The sequence below is a fragment of the Columba livia genome, chromosome 3, assembly GCF_036013475.1.
Source record: "Columba livia isolate bColLiv1 breed racing homer chromosome 3, bColLiv1.pat.W.v2, whole genome shotgun sequence".
In the NCBI taxonomy this organism is placed as follows: domain Eukaryota; kingdom Metazoa; phylum Chordata; class Aves; order Columbiformes; family Columbidae; genus Columba; species Columba livia.
This window is the reverse complement of record NC_088604.1, coordinates 114,172,857-114,192,553: the sequence shown is the minus strand read 5'-3', so window position 1 is coordinate 114,192,553 and position 19,697 is coordinate 114,172,857. Positions and strand designations below refer to the sequence as shown.

Below are 19,697 nucleotides of genomic sequence, written 5' to 3'. Positions count from 1 at the left end.
CCTTTCCAACTCCCTCTAGGAACAGTCTGTGGTCTTTGTTGAAGACACTCAGTGTCATCCTGGAATCTGTTGAAGCTGTACTCTATTAGAAGGTCGCGTAAAATGTGTGCCACGACTCAAATAGAAAAAAACAAACCAAAACAGACCAGTCCAAAACCAACCTTGCATGGCTCTGTCTCCATCTATTTGGTGTCATGCAGCCAGGACAACCACAGCTGCTCTTGGTGCTGTAGGGAATGAGCCTCCTTGCCTTGGTTGAACATAGATGGGTATCCATCATGAAAAGATCTGAAATTCCCCAGCACATCTGGGGTGGTTTTGTGTGGGAGCTCTGCAATTACTCATTTTTCCATCCAAATTATTTCCTCCTCTTACTTGTGCCAGTTTCTCCCACTCCTCATCACCACCTCGTTGTGAGCAGCACGTTCAGTTTACCATGTTTTGTGACATGATAATTAAATCTACTGCTGTGGTAGGTAGTGAAGCATCTAACGTTTCTCGAATCCTGAACCTCAAATGTTTTGCCTATAATAGATGGATTAGTCACCTTCATGCTCTCACCCCTCAAAAAGTACTGCAATAACTTGGCAAGACTTGTCACAAACTTCTCCTGAGTCTGCTCAGTTTTGTAGTATAAACTTTACAAACCTTTGATGAGCTCAAAGTTGCTGTGAAGCCATCTAACATAAGCTTCTCATGACTTTCTTTCATTTATCTAGAGTTTCCATAAAGACCTTCTTAATACTCCTGTCTTGGGTAGAATCTTTCTTAGGTATGTCACACAGTTGATATATTTTAGCCACGTCTTGATATCTTACAGTTAGTGGATACTTGATCTTCCACTAACGTTGGTTGGAGCAGAGTTAAACTCTGAATGTAGAATTCCCGTATAATTTTTGTGTTATTCTCCTCCCATGCAGAACTTGTCTAAAGTAACAGAAAATGCACTACTAACCCTGACAGGTGATTGAAAACTAAACTAAATAGAGGTATTTCACCCTCTCAAACAAAGCAGATTTTAATTTGTAGTCATGTTTTTTTGCAGTTTGGTATTTAAAAGATCTTTCTATTAACTTGTTATTGTATCACCGTATGGTTGAGTTTGTGGACTTACACTGGAATTAACCTTCTCTTTGAATGTTAAGTGCAGGAGAAGGGATTTTTCTCTTCTGTTTTATTGCCTGGTCATAGTCTCATACTTGGGAGTGTTGGGCATATTACTGTTTTAATTCCTTCCCCTCAAAACTGTGTGTAACTCTCTTTAAGAAATAATTTGCTATATTAAGGCTGGAAGGGGCCCTGAGGTCTCTCAGGTTGAATGCTTGAGGAGGGAGAATGGGGATCTGATACTTGATCAGAAAGCATAAAATGAACAGGAGAGCCTGCATTAGGAAACATGTTCGGTCAAACAGCCATTGCAGAATTAAAGAGCAGGAGGAATAATACTGGACTGTACCTAAGAAAGATATTGTTGTTTGGGGACAATTACACGTAATTTTAGAGTGGCAGCATCCCAGCTGTCTCCTGGCAGTATGTGTGGGAATGAAGAGACAATTCCACCCCAGATAACACCCTTTGCACGGTGATGGTAGCTTTATCTGCCCTTATTTTGCTCATTACATTTCCTGTCATAGAAGGGGTTTTTGGGTATAGTTTGTTCTAATTTCTTTTTGTGGAGAGCCATATTTTCTAAAGGTATTTCAAGATGCTGGGTGCTCTCTGTGGTGCTTTATAAAAAACACTGCACTTTCCTGCATGTAAAGGAAGACTAACCAGCCTTTGATATAATACCCTTTTACCTAGTTTAGGTCTATAATATATGCATCAAATTTCCTATTGACTGTACAAATGTAAATCTAATTTATGATCATTTTTCTGAATAAAAGGCCCTCTTATTAAAGAGAAAAGTATCTTCTATAAACTGAGAGGCAAATAAATGTGAAAATTCTTTTTCTTAGTCTAGGGCTGATTCTCACCAGAGTGATGGTTCATGAATTAGTGATGAAGCTGAAATATTGGCTGGGAGGAAGCAACATGCTGAGAATAAAAACGTGTCATTAAACTAAAAGCAATACTTCCAAATATCCTAGAAGGAAATGGAAGATCTCTTGCACAGAGCAAGGTTAATATCCTTGCTTCTGATGCAGTAAACTAGAAATAAATAAGTTGGAGTGATAGAAAATTCTGACAAGGAATATGCAGTTAACTGAGTTGACAAATATTTACCTTGTTGCCCCCATACTTGGGAACCCAGCCCAAGGAGAAACCCACTGGCAAGAGTTTCATCCTTCCCCTAAACTCAATTCTACTGTCATGCCCTTCTGAAGTCCTCCTTCCAGAGCTGCCAGGGATAATGAGTCACTGACAACAAGAAGATGATGCCAACTGCAGAAACTGTGAGACTTCTGGTTTGTGTGTCTGTTTTTATGTGTTGAAGCTGTGCAGTCATAACCAGGTGGACTAAGCCCATCTTCTTACCTTTCCTCCTCTGTTTCCCAGTCCTGACATTTGTTAAGCTAATTCTTACCTTCTGTTTTAATCATACATTCACCTCGGTGAGCTCTTTGCTTGTAAGGTAAACAGCATAAATAAAGGCAGCACTAAAACAGCGTCATTAAGGACAGCAGAATCTGTCCATCACAGTGGCAACCCCTTTATGGGCTCTTTTACTAATTGCTTTTCTGAGGCTGAAAACAAAGGGGATGGCGTGTGTGTGAACTTGGTGTCAGTGTAATACCTGTAATCAGAAGGTATGGGAAGGGGACTCAAGTTGCTTGTTCTTCTTAAGCCACAATTGCACTCATTTTTAGTTCAATCTGTGCTTCGCTGTGTTATCTCATTACTTTAGTTCGGGGCAGCAGTCAGCAGCATGACTGGGTCACTGAATAGTGGTAGCTGGGCTGCAAAGAGAAATGAGCTCGCAGCTGAATTAGCAGCCGATTCAGGACAGGGATTGAAAGAGTTCCATGCACACAAACATCCATGAGCAGTTCGGCAATTACCAGCGTCGGTTTGACACAAATGAACAATCTCACTTAATGCCAATTCCAGCTGCTAGACAACACGTATTTGGGGACGCAGTTGGAAAGGACTTAATGAAACTTCAGGTATTTAAACACTAGGTTGAAACTCATATCCAGTACCTGCCTAATGAGGAGGTCTTGCACTCGCCCGTGGCTGTGAGGAAGCTGATGGTGGGTGCCAGCTGTAACAGAGGACTGTGCTAGGCAGAGTCAGGTGTCCATTGGAGACACCCCAACAGGCAAAGGGACAAATGCTGTTCCGTTTGGTGAAAGAGAGATCCAGGGAGTGTGCTCTGTCACGCTCGGTCTTTCTTCAAACACACTTGTCGGGAGCAAAAAATTGATTTTGTTACCTGGCCTCTAGACTCTGTCTGAGCTTCACCTATAATCAGCAGCAGGTTCTTGGGGTCTAGGGAGAAAGGTGTATGTTTCTTCACAGTCTCAGTAAATCACCAACCTAACATGGTTCTAAGCTGTCCTGAGATATCTTGGCCCTGCTTATGTGCTCAGTTTCGTCACTCCTCATCACACTGTCACATATTTGCAGATATCTTTCTTTGGTAAGCTGTGGAGGGGTTTTACCGCAGGTGCAGAAATACAAACTAAAATGCGGAGCAGAGTAAGAAACCAGGACGGTGGACTTAGGAACAAGCAGCCTGTTGGTGTTGAGCACACCCAGCTGTCTTATCTGAGTGAGAAGTACTTTCATTTGAGAGGAGAATGAGCTGATGGTATTGTTTTAGATATAGTATGGCCAAAGTGATACTGCGTGATATACAGAGCCCTTGTATGACCTGTGCTGAGCCACGCTGGGGGGAGGTAGGGATGGATTCCTGAGACAGCACAACTCTCTTAAATATAGACTTTTTATTCTCTGGTACCTTGCGTCCAGAATTGTATCAGCAGTCATCTTAAACAGGAAAAGGTAACTAGCTCAAGAACTAATTCCACCCACATTTTGTGGTACATCCTGTTTTTAATGCAATATCCAGTAAATGTTTCTTACTTGCTGTTTCGTGAGTCCAGTTCTTTCCAGCTTCAGTTATTGGAATTTAAGGCAGTAACAAGAAGTAATCAAGCTAAGCTGGTCTCTATCTGTTGCATTTTTACCATGTAGGCTTTTATATTAGTAGGTTGTGAAGAGTTGCTTTTGGACTGCATTAATTTCTTGAGACTTTGCCAGCTAAGCCAAAATATATAAGTCACGATCCATTTGTGCTTGTGCTGGTGAAAATGTTATTGCTTATATAATATGGTTCTACCTAAGAAAATGCTGCACAAGTACAAATTGCCAGGGGAGCAGTATTAAGAATTTATAGTCTCATCATGGGTCTGTAATTGGGCTTACCAATGAGAGAAGGAAGGACGGTGTTAAAAATGAAAAGAAATATTTTTCATTTACCTCTCTCCAAGGCCACAGACATTGTGTTATTGTTCTTTGAAATATGCTGAAGATAGCACATTAATAAAGTATATGCAGTTCTATTGTTTCATTTGCTCAACAGCCAAATGAGGATAGGGAAATTGCTTTATGTTCTGTCTGGCGACCATCTGATTACTCAGTTTCTGAGGACGCCTTACAAGCTTCTTTAGAACCTGGGAGCTCTTTACTATTGTATTGCTATTGTGTCTGGAATATGCATTATAATTCCGTGCCTTGTCTTATTCATATAAGATAAAATCAAACCTCGTTAAAACCTCACACCAAGTATGTTACATCTGCTTGGAATTCTGAAGTCACCTCATTCACCTCACGGGATATTTTCAGGCTTTTGTAAAACAGCACGACCAGCTTTTCCAACCTGACGATGGGGTACACAACCTTTGAGTACATGACCCAGGTTTGGAGATCGGTCTGTGACCGTCTGCTTTCCTGCCACAGCTCAGGAAATGGACGTGGCCTCAAGTTGTGCCAGGGGGGGTTCAGACTGGATATTAGGAAAGTTTATTCACGGAAAAGATTGTGAAGCACTGGAACAGGCTGTCCAGGCAAGTGGTGGAGTCACCATCCCTGGAGGTGTTTAAAAGACATGTAGATGAGATTCTTAGGGACATGCTTTAGTGCCTGAGCTAGGTTACGGTTGGACTTGATGATTTTAAGGCTCTCTTCTGACCAAAATGATGCCATGATTCTATGAGGACAGGATGGGGGCAAATATCCAAGTGCCACTGATTTCTGTTGTGATACTGGCCTCCTCAGGGATGCTTTGGTCAGCTGAGGACCTTGGCTGTTGTAGGTTTGTGCTTTGCATGGGCCTGTGACATGGTAAAATAGTGCCCTTCACAAAGACTCAAATGACTGTTACAATAAAGAGCAGAAAGCTGCTCTATCATGGGCCAACACGGCAATATTTGTAGGCTCCAAATGTAAATATTTCCTTTATTGACATGTAAATTACTGTTTTCTAAGGAGGCAAGACAATAATGTAGCCTCGAAATGTAGATTTAGCTGTTTCAGTCTGACCCCAAGAGTGTTTCTGCCCAATCTCTGTGCCACAACTCAGCAGCAAGGCTGGTGCTGCCAGCTGGGACCTTTGCACAGTGTTGCAAGAGCCACAGGTGACACTGTGAGGCCAGGGTTCATCACGCCAATTGGGAGCTCTGGGGACAGAAACCAGCATCATCACTGGCAAAAAGTAAATCGGATGTTTAGAATCTTTTTCTCAGTGGTAATCTAGCTCAGAAATACAGGATGGATTTTTGCAAGTATTATCAATACCAGAATGACACCTGCAGAATTGTTGGAATACAGTAACAAATTATCACGTACAGTATGCAGCCGAGAGTCCAACAGAAAAAGGAATGGATAGTTACTCGGTTTTATCTCAGCATTTTCAAAGTTCCTGCCCCGTTGCCGTGCTGGACTGAACCCTAATTGAAAACTAATGCCGCCTCTTCACCAAAAGTGTAACTTGCCATTTGTTTCTCTCAGTTAATAGAAGCCCACCCAGCTTCGACAGTAATTTAAATGTAGAAAATGGGTCAAGCATTACAGCGTGTTTCAAAAAGATGGACCCAATTTGAAATCACTGTATCTCTGCAACCATGAACTGCCCATGGATGAACCTCTTAGCACCTGAAAGGGCGGGAAATAGAGTTTTGAATGATTCCCAGGGCACAAACAGCCCCAGCCTTGGTGATTCACAAGATGGTGACCCCACAGCTGCTTTGAATTGAGTCCGTCTTTTTGAGACACCCTGTATTTTTAGCCAAAGGAGGTATTGTTACACAATTAAGTGGGGGGGGGTGGATGGGAGTTCAGTACTCTTCTCTGGCCAGGTCTAGAATAACTTACATAAAGCCTTTTGTTAGGGTTTAACAATTATAGGGCTCAGTTCTTTGAGAACCTTGTATGCAGCAATCTCTTGTACTTGGGTGATTATTACTTGAGCCAGATATTTTCAGAAATCTGCTAGGAGGAACCAGACAAGCCAGTTATTGAAGGCAGCAGAATATGAAAGGGACAAAACCAGGAGAAGCACGGCTGAAACATGGTTCCAAGGGACCGTTGTCCTCTGCATAGCAGCCAAGTGTTCCGCTGAGTTCTTGCTCCTGCCAAAACAGACTTTCCTCCTTCCCCATCGAACCCGTGAGAGCTGGGCAGGCCAACAGCAAAGGGACAGCACCTTCAGCAGTGCTGGATTTGAGTGTGATAACCCAGCTGCTGTTTCTTCTGTGCTGAACCCCACAACTTGGGAGTGTGCTGGACATCCTGGACTTCGCCAGGGGTACAGTGCTGCAGCTCCAGGCTTTTGGAAGTGGTGGAGGTGGGAGAAGTGTTAAGGCATTCAGCTCAAACAAGGCAGCTGTCCCCCGGAATGTGTGCCATGGCAAAAATTGGAAATCCAGATATGTTTCCTGCTTTAAACTTTGGTGGCTGTGTGGTTAAAGTGAGCTTACTTGACTGGCATGTGTGAGCTTACTGTCAGGCATGTGTTTCTGCCCAGATTGGGCTTTAGATTTTAGCGCTCCACAAGAAATCAGTACAGCAAAGGAGCAGAGGGATCCGGGAATCGTAGAATCATAGAATCATTTTGGTTGGAAGGGACCCTCAAGATCATCGAGTCCAACCATAACCTAACTTTGGCATTAAACCATGTCCATAAGAACCTCATCTATGTGTGTTTTAAACACCTCCAGGGATGGAGACTCCACCACTTCCCTGGGCAGCCTGTTCCGGTGCGTGACAAGTCATGGGCTACCAGATTGCTCTGAGCAGATCAGCCTGGCAGATGCAGAGGGAGCTGGAGGAGCCAGGAGAGCGAGGGCTCTATGGGCTGTCCAGCTGGCACCGTGTCAGGGATGCAGGAACACGCAGGCAGGCTCCAGAAAACCCTGGCAGCGCACAGGATGAGCAGCAGGACACCAGTGCCAAGGACTCGCTGCCTCCAGCTGGCTGACACCCCATCGCCAGACCGCTCGTGTACCCAAGTGATGCGGAGACCAAGGCAGAGCAAGGACTCTGCATAGGCTCCTAGATGTCTGGAGAACCCAGCCTGATGCTCCCCGGCCAAGTCATGACAGCGGGCAAATGGTCCCACAGCTGTTCCACAGTCTGTCCTTGGCACGGCCCATCCTGGGGGCACGGTGGCAATTTCATGTTCCCTGCAGAGCCAGCGTTGCAAAGTGTGTCCAGGCAGAGCCGTGTGTTCTGGGCACACCATACCCTGGACTGCAAACTAGGCTTTCTGAGAGAATTAGCAATCATTACTGAAGAATGTGGTTTTTAATTACAACACACATAAGGATTTTCAAATAATTCTGTCCTGAAGAGAAAGAAACACTCGTTTTAGATGAAAATACAGTCAGAATTAATAGGGGATGGAAAATAACTCGAGTCCTATTCATAAGTCAGTAGGACCCGTCGCAAAGACTTGAAAAAGCTATAGAATTTTTTGCTTTTCCTGGAACACCAACCTATCTCTTAGCATAGCAGGCACACAAATTGCTATTAAATTATATAGAGGGTGCTGAAACATTTCTGTTTTCTTAAGGGGGAGAATTACAAAATAGCTATCATATGTTGCACAAAAAGAAAGGAGCTTATAAAATAATATGTGCTTCGAATTTGTTACAGAAAGCATTTTCCAGTTCTGTAATTCTTCATATTTTCTTCAAATGGGCTCTGTGTGCATTTTCTTCCTTAGACATGGGACAGTCTATAAACATCAGCAAGCCATTTGGCTCTCCTTATCTTGAAATACCCCCTGACAGTCAGGTGCTGCTTTTTTTTCCTGTTACTCTGGGCCCATCTGCGTGCTGCTGTCCTGATGCTGTTGTTCCCTGGTACTTGGCTTTTCAGGGCAGGAGCCTGTTCTTTGTTTTTAGCTTGTACTGTTCACCTATGACTGCAGGATTAGGCCAGAGCCAAAGGGCATCAGGAACATGCTGTAAAGCCTGTGATCTTCCTTCCATCCATCTTTAGCAACCTCGATGCCCAGACGGGAGTGGGTTTATTAAATACCACTCATTTTTATCTGGATAGTGTGATCAAGCAGTGAAAACTTTGAGAAGTACTAGCCCAGCAAGCGTGATGAATGAACACAATAACAAGGGAAAAAAGAGCTCAGGATGTGCCTAAAGTTACATAAAGTGAATTTGGCTGCATTCTCACTTTTGCAAGGTAGTTCAGTGGAAATTTTCTGGGACTGTGCTCTTCAGAAGATGAGAAAGGGGGTAATGCAATTTCTCAGGAATACTTTTTGCTGGTAGCACAACATCCCACGGAGAACACTGGAAATAGAACACCTGCCGTTTCTGCAAAGAGAGCTTCTCGGTTGCTATCTGTGACTTTGTCCATGTAGCCTTGCCCAAGATTCAGTTCTGGTTTAGCGTGAATTGATAGGTGGGTCTCTCTAGGGCTAGTACTAAATGCGTCAAGATCCATTTTCAGCTGTTAGCAAGATACAGCTTGAGATGGCTCAGAAGTGTGTGTGCCACATGGTGTGTCACTTTTGGGGTAAATGAGCAGGGTTCAATAGGATTCCGGAGGAGAGAGACTCTTTAAAATGTATCTTATTATTGTTCTAGTCTTCTCTCTTCTTCCTGAGTCTTCCTTCAGGCTCCCTCTGGTGTTTGTAGGCTTGTATTACTACCACCCTCTCCAGTCCAGATTTTGCCCTGAATTTACAGCAGCCTAAGCTGAGTGACACCGCTGAGATTTTTTTGGTTCATGTAAGTTTGAGATGCAAAGAGGAGCTTTCAGTTCACTTTAAATATGACACTCAGGTGACCCAACTGGGATTTTTCAGGTTTAGACCACTACTATACAGGCATAGTAGTTTGCTGTGTAAACTGTCCTACTGCTCCAGGTCTGATTGTGCGAAATGTGAGCAGCAAGTCCTGAGCATCATTGCAAACAATGGGCTGCTATTAGTTTATTCCAGTGGTGTTTTCTCCTCTTTCCAGTCCTAGCTAAGAGGGAAAGGCAACTGAAATTAAGTATTAAGGTATGAATTACAGGTTTTTAACACTAAGCCATGCTTGGGTATGTGACTCTCCTAGAAGTGATATCCTCAGGCCATTCTCACATTACAGTAATTACATGCAGAAAGCCCGTCCTGAGCAGCACCCAGCAGGATAAACTCCACCTACGGACTCGAGTCCAAATTTCAGTTTCTCTATGGGTTCTCCTGTTCCCCACCAGCAATCTGTTACATTCATTTTCTGCCACAAATCTCACCTGTGGGTTGAATGAAATGCTTCACAGCAATACCCAGTTTTGGCTGCGTGAAACAATTTGCCAAGGAGGGCTAAGTCTGCTTCCCCATGATGAATGCTGCAGAGGCCAGCTTGCAAGCACCAAGCTACTTTTGTGAATCTATCACAGGAAAAGGAAGTGTTTCCTCTCCCTTTAAAATGGCTGTAAGGAAAAGGCTGTTTAAAAACGGGTTCCTGTTCCTGGCACCAGCAGCCACCTGCTGTCTGCGTTGGGCAGCAGCCTGCCTGTTTGGGACAGAGAGATGTGCTCGAGCTGCCACCAAGGCTGTCCAAAGGAGACAGATGGTGGCAAGGTGGCGTGAAGGTGGATGCGGGCACGGTGTCAAGCTTGGGATGTAGCCTCTGAAGTGGGGCCAAAGCCCAGAGTTGGGCCCTGTGGGCTATCAGCAAGAGCACAAGGTGGGATTTGGAAAAAGTCGAGGGGAAAAAAGACATAACTGTTCTTGTTATGCCGATCTTTTAAATTTTTTTAAAATAATTTCCTGGAATTATTTTGTTCTTGGAGTATGTGTTTTTGCAACAGTGTCCTCCTCCCTTAAAACTCAAATGATCGAGCTCAGATCTTTGTGGGAGTTCTTAGACTGATTTCAATAAGCTTTTTCATAGCCATCATCTTTATTATGAAAATCTTATGTCCTGAGATGTTACGTACTCCAGTGGCAGCAAACCTGCTGTGCAATTCAGTGGATTATAATGCAACTCACTAACATGCCTGAAATAATGAGGTTGCTCTGTTCAGTGGGGGATGATGAAAAATAGAAGCTACTGCTGGGAACTCAGATTTGATTTAAATTCCTGGCAGAAAAGGTTCCCTATTAAAATACCATTGCAGGTTGCTGTGTTTATATATTCCTTAACTTGCAGTTAATGATGGACAATGATGAGGCCAGAGGAGATATTTTTTTCTTACTTTCTGCCCAGTGCATATAAACAGTGTGTTAAACTGGGACCATGAGCCCTTCTGGTGCTGTAGAAGTAAATGTTGGGTTACGTGAAGCTAAACACGGAGAGAAATGGTGGCTGTGCTGGAATACTAGAGATCTGAGCTTTGGGTTCCATAGCACTGATCTTTCCCTGAGTGCCACGGTTCTCAGGTCTAACCCTCTTCCAGGCAGCCTCTGCTTCTTCCTTGGTCTGGGATGAGGAGCTGAGTTGATCCCTTCCCACTTCTTGCCTCTCTGGAAGGGGATACAGATTTTTCCTTTAATTAGCGGGAAGCCTTTTTAGCTGCCCTTCAGCTTGTGTCTCTCCCATCCATCTCCCACCTTCTCAGTGTAACTGGTAGACCATCTTTCTGTAGATGACTTATATGGTCTCATAACTTAGTTTTCTGCTTAATAGTAGAAGCTGGTTTGTCAGAAAAACAACTCTGAGTCACTGATACCTTTGGAGAAAAATCTATTGAGAGAAAAAGGTGCCAGTTTTACAGAGTGTTTTACCCAATGCTGAACCTAATTGGATCTTACAAACGCATTGTGTGAGATGACCTGTATCCCTTTTGAAAGAACGCTTTCCTCCTACCACTTAGACCTTGACATAAACGCTAATGAATCCGTAAAATGTCTTTGCATCTGGCACAGGACCCTTCAGGGCATGAAGCAAAACAGGAGCTAAATGGAAATACGCTGTGTACCTAAGGCTGCAGAACTGCCTGTGGCTGCCAGTTAACCAGATTTAATAACCTGCACAAGTCCATGTTATTTCAGCTTAAGGTTGATGTATGTTTTGTTTTGACCAGTGTTCTCCTTTATAGGTGCTTAGCTTTACAATTAAATGTACAGTTTAAAGTAGCTGCTGTCTCCTATTTGCAATTTAACCCAAGAGAGTCGATTTTCCCCTTTCACAGGGCCGGGGTGGCAAAGGAAGCATCTACGTGTGGGCCTCTGGAGATGGGGGTAGCTATGATGACTGTAACTGCGACGGTTATGCATCGAGCATGTGGACGATCTCCATCAATTCTGCTATAAATGATGGACGGACAGCCCTATATGATGAAAGCTGCTCTTCAACATTAGCCTCCACCTTTAGTAATGGGAGGAAGAGAAATCCGGAGGCTGGCGTGGTGAGTCCAGATATTATTGTGCTGTCGCTGCTGTCTTTGTGCGCTCCCATGACCTATTACAACTCTCTTTGCTTCGGAGCAGCAGATGGTTCTTTGTTGAGATGGATATTTTCTCATCTGCAGTACGTGGTCATGCCAAAACTGTCAGCTGAGGAGATGTGGGGTTCATATTGAGAACAGCAATGATCTTCCATCTCTTGGAGCTTCATATAGTTCATGCTTTCCTTTGCCAGAAATCAGATTTAGAAGTTCGATTGCACTCTTTCCAGAGGACAGTGTGACAAAAGGTCTCTGTAAAAATCGAAATGAAAGGTGCCAATATCTGAGATGACACTTACTGGTACAGGCAGAGCAGTCGCGAACCAGACTTCTGCTGTGCTAGAAACCGCACAGAGCAGAAAGACATTCAGTCACCCACGGAGGAAATGTGGGGGTTCAGATTTACCCACAGACACACAGTCTCATTTTGAGCAGTGCAGAGCATTGTCCTCAGGTCCTCTACAGGGCTGTACCTGCTCCTGGAAAATGGGCAGTTTCTGTTTGAGTGTAACTGGGATTCTCGTCCGCTGTATTGATTGCTGCTCTTCAGCACCTTCAGACTAGCCAGGACAGTCTAGTCCACAGAGTGGAAAGTTCAGGTGTAGTAATTCAAGGTCAGTCTTTGCTAAACACCTCTATACATTTTCCTTTGCCCTGTTTCAAACCCCAAAGACAAACTCCTAGCATCCAAAATGACCCTGTGCAGTAGCAGATGGAGAAACACCGATTTCTGTCTTGATATCAGCTCTGTGCTGCTGTCAGCCAAGATGATCTGTGGCACCTTTGTAATTATGAGCATAAAATGTACTTCTAAGGCTTCCTTCTAGTCTCTTCTAGTGACTAATCTGCATAGAGGATAGCAGCCTGGTACTACTGTTGGTCCTAGAGTTGCACAAATGTTAGGAAGCTCAATACTGTTAAAAGTTGTAGTTTCAAATCCTTCTGATAACAACAAGGTAATTTAAGGCCTCTGTTTAAACTGTGTTTATGGAACATGAATGACATCTATAGAAGTTTGAGTTCTAAGTGGTAATAAACACTCTTTTACTACATAATAATTTATTCTTGCATTCATGCCTTCTGTAGCTATGTCTCACCGTGGTTTTAAATTGATACACTATTCTAAAGAAAACAGATCCAGGAACAAACACACAATTACTCTGAAGAGCAAGGGCGCAAACTCCAGTTTCTGTATTTTTCTGAGCTGCAAGAAAAATGGGCTAGCTGGTTTCATTGATTACGTCTAATATTATTGCAGGCTACAACGGATCTGTATGGCAACTGCACCCTGCGTCACTCAGGAACATCTGCAGCCGCCCCTGAAGCAGCCGGAGTGTTCGCCTTGGCCCTGGAGGCTAAGTATGCTGTTGGGAAATGCCTTGTGAGCTCTAGAGAGGAGAGCGCCTGCGGTTTCTTTAACGTTGTTCATCAGACAAGTTGTCTGGCTGTGGCACGGGGCTAGAAGGAGCAGCTGACAAGCTGCCTGCTGCCCTAGTGATGTGTGTGGTATCTTACCGATGCAGTGACAGTCTCGCCAAAGCCATAGAGCAGATAGATTTTGGCTGACTCGCTCTCTCTGTGTCCTCTCCATCCACTGCTTCCAGGGGTTTGTCTTCCCCAGCACTGTTTGGATGGAGAGATGATTTCGTTTCTTCACATATCCAGTGTGGGACGCCCAGCCTACAAAAATATAAACCAAACCTGTGGTATCAAACAGGAGTTCATCTTGTGCCACATGCTGTCTGCAGTGATGCTGAGGGGAGAGTACAACAAACGGGGATTAGGAGCAGTCTTTCAGCAACAGCTTTGGCAACCAGTGGTGTGAAGAGAGAGCAGTCAGCCTGTTCTTCTTAATAGTCACAGGCAGATTTATATTCCTTGAATTTTACTCTTTTCAGCTTGTCTGTATTTGGCACCTATATCATCCAGTGGCAATCAGTTCTACAGTAATAATAGGTTTTGGTGATGGTGGTGGGGAATGTTTCCTTTGTTTTTTTCTTAACCCGTTCCTGGTAATTTGCTTCTGTGCTACATAATTGCTCTGTTATGTGAAAGGGTAAATATCCATATCATCTCCATGGTATTCATGGCATTGGAGACCTCTTGTATATCTTGCTTCATTATTCTCTAATGATTCAGAAGAGTTTTCCTTACAATAACCTATACCATGTCTTCACTTTGTGTTAAATTATTTTATGAAGTGAGACAACATTTCCTCAAGTGTACAGCTTTAGGTTCTGTAACCATAGCATGAAGAGAGCACTGTGTACATAGTTTTCTTCAACAGTATGCAGAAGAATGAAGATTTGGCAGAGGAGACAAAGTTTCTGTCATTAGCAGAGCAATGATTGTTGTGTGAAACTTGGACCAGGTTTCATTTTTCAGGTTTTATAAACATAAAACACACACGCCAAGTGTTTAACTTTGGATGATTAATCCTTCTACTATTGAATTCATTCAGTGGGACAGCCATGATGTAATAAATAATCATGGCCATAAAAATGTAAAGATTTAAATAGTTTTCTGGCCACTGCATGTTTAACCTGGACTACAACCTTAATATCTCAGTAGTAACTACCATCCCTCTTCATTCGGACTGCCCATGAAGACTGGAATTACTCTTGCCAAACTATCACGAGTAGAAATCAGACTATTACCCCTGGTTCGCCATTGGGTTTCCAGCCTTTGCTGAGAAGATGGGCAGGGGCAGGGAGGGGAAGACAGAAAGAACCGTTAGTGTCCCCTCTTCTTCTAGGCTGGCTCTGTTAAACCTCCATGTGAGTGCAGAACTACCCAGGCTGAGTTGCAAGAGCCTTCATAGGATTGGTTCACCATTGTCCATGCAGACAACTGCTGTCTGTCATATGTCCCTCAGCTCATATACAATATATGTCTGACATGTCTCTAAAACCACATCAATCTGTGAAATGGAAAGTATGGGTTTAAAATATGTAGCAGCTCTTTAAAGGTTTCAATAAGAATGATGCAAGTGATACCTGGTTTTCAGCTATCTTGTGTCACCGCGGAGAGATGACAGTGGCTATTCTGGTGTACATTCAGCATGCACACATGCTTATTACTTGGGGCACAGAAAGCTGAAAAGCAGATCCTTTGATGTTGATGGTTTGAATCAGACATATTGTAACGTTGAAAGAGTTCATCATGAAACAACTGGAATAGCTTTAGTTATGTAGCCTTAGAGTGTCAGTTCTAAAGCTTCCAGAATAATAACTTACAAGTGTCCTTCCTGTCAGCATAATCACTGCACATCTAGGAAGACAAGAGCTGATGATGAAAAATAACCAGCAAATCTAGACAAATGTTACTTTACTGCATCCATCCATGCTTATCACAGGTGATAAACCTCGGCTATACCTTACAATGCAAACCTACAGCCACCCACACCCGTATATCTGTATTACCAGACCACCAGAATTACTAAGACCTTGGCTGTTATATAATAGCTCAACAGCTTCATCAGGTCACCTCTGGGTGAACCTTAGAAAGCCCATGGGAAACATGAGCAGCCAAGGAGAAGGAGGGCAGTTTAAGAAGAGGGCTGGGTGAAGTTCTGTCATCATCCTTTCCTCTTTGTATTCTTCTCAGGATCTGGTTTAATATCCTACTCATCATCTTAAAAATTGCATGGTGGATCTGTCATGTGTGATTAAAAGCAGTTGTTTTTAAGAACAGAGAAACAATAAGAAATTATTTTGCAATTTTGGGGAGTATATTTTGGGGAAGTACTATACAATTAAAACCTAGTCTTGTTCCTGCTGAAATCAACAGAAGCTTTATTATTGATATGTCTAGATAAAACTTCTGTGTGATTCAGAGAAGCAGACTTACTCAAACACACTTTCTTTAATATCTGCTTGGAAATACTGTGCTGTTTTCCATGTTGCTCTTCCCCAGTGTGGATCTGACATGGAGAGACATGCAGCATCTGACAGTGCTCACCTCCAAGAGGAACCAGCTTCACGATGAGGTTCATCAATGGCGCAGAAATGGCGTTGGGCTGGAATTCAACCATTTGTTTGGCTACGGTGTCCTAGATGCAGGAGCGATGGTTAAGATGGCGAAAGACTGGAAGACTGTTCCCGAGAGATTCCATTGCGTTGGAGGGTCAATACAGGAACCTGAGTAAGTGGATGGTTTAGTATATGTTTGGCTTCTTCCAGGCATGCAAAGACATTGACAAAGGCATAGAGAGTCAAAGAAACATAACGAGGATTTTTTTTCTAAGAAAGCCTAACATTACCGGTAGCATTCCAATTATTTCAGTACGGTAAAATCAACTACATGGTCTTTGAACTCTCGGTTTGCTGGAGGAGTACATTCCACAGCTCATCATCACTAGGGGTAGCAGCAACATCCCTTTCTCCTGGGTGCTTACAGGTATGTTTGTGCCAAAGTTCCTGTGAATTAAGAGCCTGTGCACAAGTGAAAATCTGGGAGGCTGGCACTGTAAATTACATAAACTGCTGCCACATGAAGCATCTGTCAGCCTGGTCGTATCTCCTTGTGACATATTCCAGCAGACAGTTTTATCTCCAGAAGACTGAAACAATCATCTATAGGTACCAGTGATTCAGTTTGAAGACTACAGCATTTAATTATGTTTGGTTTATGTTCCTCAAATCTCTAATTGCAGGCTAGGTAGTCAAATTATTTTCTGATTTACCTTCATGTGCTAAAGTGAATGAGTCAACAAGTGAATGAATTAATACTAATTGACTACAACAGCTATAGTTCAATTTAATTATTTGAAACACTAATCTAATAGTGGCCAATTTATGTCTATACCATTTGAAATATGACTTTTCCGTGCCATTTTTGAAGGCATCATTATTCTATTGGAAAAGAAAAGCAAACCATTATGCCATCCTGGCACATAGCTCAGCCAGGCAAAGTGTAAGTTTGTTCCCAGCCTTCCAGATGGGTTTATATTTGCAGGATCCAAGGTTTCACAGCACAGATCTGAGTTTTAATTTATCTGGCCTACGCATGCGCACAGGTAGGAACCAAATGAGAAACTGCAGAAGCTAATTTTGAGCTCTTTCTAGTTTATTCATAATTTAAATGCAGTCAAAAGTTCGCATTTATCTTAGGACAGCCCTGGTTATTGAAAAGAGGATCATCCTAGAAGAAGAGAGGAAATTTCTTTCTGCAGGCTTGGCTCCATGCATTAGACACTGTGCAGACTGAGCCAGAGCGGGGCAACTGCTTTGCCATAGTATTGTCTCCTTTCCCTTTGTTTTTCTGTCCCATTTCTGCTGTTGAACACATAGAAGAGCAGAGGTGATGGTGTATTTCCTCCAGCTCAAGGATCTGGAACTGCAGTAAAGCTTCCCAACAAGCTCCATGGTTGAGAAGTACGCTGCCTTGTATGGGTATCTTTTGAGCAGCACCCAGAACAACCTTTTTTTAATGCAGATTTGTGAAGTTCAACCAAGTCGGTCACCAGCCAACCTCCTAACTTGACTGCAATGTCATCTCATTGTGTGGTCCTCATGGGTGCCCCCCAGAACTACCTAACACATCTATATGTTAATAGGACTGCAGTAATATTTACATCCCCCAATGAAAATGTCACTGACAGGAGATAATAAGCATAATGACTTGCAATATCTACATTTTTTGAATTACATAGTAAATAAAACTCGGTCCCAGCATCTCCAGAGACTCCTTGGAAATTAAAACTACACTGCACTTCAGCCATGGATAACTGGGGTATTTTTCTGGTTTGGCTTTGCTGGAGCAACATTTTCTATATATATTCTCTATGTGGTTATGTTAGTATAGATATTGGTATATGTAAAATACATATTCAATATTGATTTAGGTAGGTTGATCCAGAGGTGTGTACCAGAGCAGTGTTGTCAATTAGCAGGAACCGACCAGGAAATCATTGACAGCCTAGAATAGACAGCGTGCTGAAAGCAATCAGTATTTAGTGCAGCATTTCTCTGCTGCATGTAGAGACGCTCGTTAGCAATAGCAACTGTCCCTGAAAAGGGATTTTTGTTGCGTCAGCAAAAAGAAAAAAAATGGACAAGTCTCAATCTGGCTTTTTCAGGGAGATATGATTTAGGACACGATAGTTGATTAGCTGAGGAACAGGAGCACCAGAGTGTGTTTCCAGGGAGCGCTGAGCAACCCCTGCTCATCTCTAGCTGGGTACCGCAGTTCATGCAAAAGTGACTATGTTTTATACACATATATAGCAGTTGGGCAGCGCTGCACTGTGAGGGTGTGGAAAACCCTCTTCTGCTCCTCTCGTTGCAGGCTTTTTTTCGACCGCCCCTGGTTCTTTTTATTTCTTTGGGGAAATTCAGCTGGACTATAGTAATTAGTCTAGCAAGGCAGAGAGTATTGGATTCTAATTAATAGGAGAGGGGGAAACAGAGCAAACCTTTTCTCATATGTTTGAGAGCTGAGATAACTTTTGCACTGCAGCACTTACGAAGGTGGAGAGAAAAGCTGCAGCTGTCAGGCTGTCTGCAAAGCAGACGGAGTGATAACACTGCTCTTATTTCTTTGGGTTTTGCTGTTGCTAGACAGAAAAGGCTCACGCTGTGGTGTCCTCCCTCATTTACTGGAGGAGGTAGAAGCGCTTATCACAACTGTGGGAATGAAACACTTTTTGGCAAATGTTTTTGTCCGCTCTGTGAGGTTGCTGTGAGATATGAATTCAGGTGGCTTTGAGGATGATGCTTCCCATGTAGAGAAATTGCAAGTGTATGGCAACTGTGGGATTATGATCCTTCACCTCTGGCTGCATACAGTGCATTTTCCTTGTGCTTTGGCACACTAAATAAATATTGAGGGTATCACATGTTCAGGTATTTTAACCATACAATATTTATGTTATACCAGCTTCTGCTCTAAGGGCACCTGTAAGATTCAGAACAACTCAGGTTTTTCATTTAAGGTGTTTAAATGCCATGAGGACCTGGACTTGAATGTCTTTATACTCTGCAAATACTCCCAAGAAAGCAATACTGTATGAAGGTGGGGAAGAGACTGGCCTGAGCCAATTAGTGATGTACTAAGCTGTAATACCTGGAGCTCATCTCAAGAAGAAAATAATTCCTGGAAGCTAGGCGTGGATGAAACGCTTTCACTGGTCTCCAAAGAATGCACTATTTCATTAGCAAAGGGAAAGGCTGATGCTCATTTCTTTTCTTTTGAAAAGGAGGGATTCATTGCCACAGTGTGGTTAATGCAAAATGTAGGTCATGGAGAAGCCACCGGAAGAGGTAACGACAAGCTGACTGCAGTCTTTTGTGACTCACTCCCTTTTTTAATGATCACAGTAATTCTTGTCTTGCAAGTATTCTAGACAGAGGAAAGCATCACACTGCTCACAGCAGGCTGATCAAGATGTTTATACTTCAGTGTAGTTTGCCAGCCAGTTTCTGAGGCAGCTGGTAATTGGCAGTGTCATCCAGACCCCCGAGGGGTTTCATAGGCGCTCGGCAGCCTTGGGCCTGTGTCCATGTGTGGATCCAGCCTTCTGATGAGCCTTGGGACAAATGTCCTTCAGCTGCTGTGAGTTCATCTTCATAAGGACTGAATTACAACCACCAAGGAACTTGTGACTTCGAGGTGTAGCACTTTGGCAACTCAGTGAAGTGCAACTTCTTTCCTCTCTGTGTGTCCTCCTGTATGGGAGCAGTTCAGGGATAGCAATTTTAGTGGAAAAATATTTTTCAGATGAGGTGAAACTGGGATCTCGTGGTTGTGCTGGTTTCCAAATTAAAACAAGGATGTAGGCTTGAGTGTGACTGCACCAGTTCTGAGCAACTGGCTGCTCTGGCTCCAGCGAGCCGCTCACTGCTGCCTGTTAA

General features: G+C 43.2%; 1 protein-coding gene across 2 annotated transcripts in view; it reads left to right on the top strand.

Moving 5' to 3' along the window:
• The window catches only part of PCSK2 (proprotein convertase subtilisin/kexin type 2), a 129,609-nt gene that overhangs the window by 106,098 nt on the left and 3,814 nt on the right, over nucleotides 1-19,697 (top strand). For both annotated transcript variants that reach the window (XM_065059275.1, XM_021290991.2), the window contains exons 9-11: nucleotides 11,590-11,805; nucleotides 13,103-13,203; nucleotides 15,760-15,987. In XM_065059275.1, coding sequence (XP_064915347.1) covers nucleotides 11,590-11,805; nucleotides 13,103-13,203; nucleotides 15,760-15,987 — 545 coding nt within the window. The remainder of the gene's footprint in view (nucleotides 1-11,589; nucleotides 11,806-13,102; nucleotides 13,204-15,759; nucleotides 15,988-19,697) is intronic.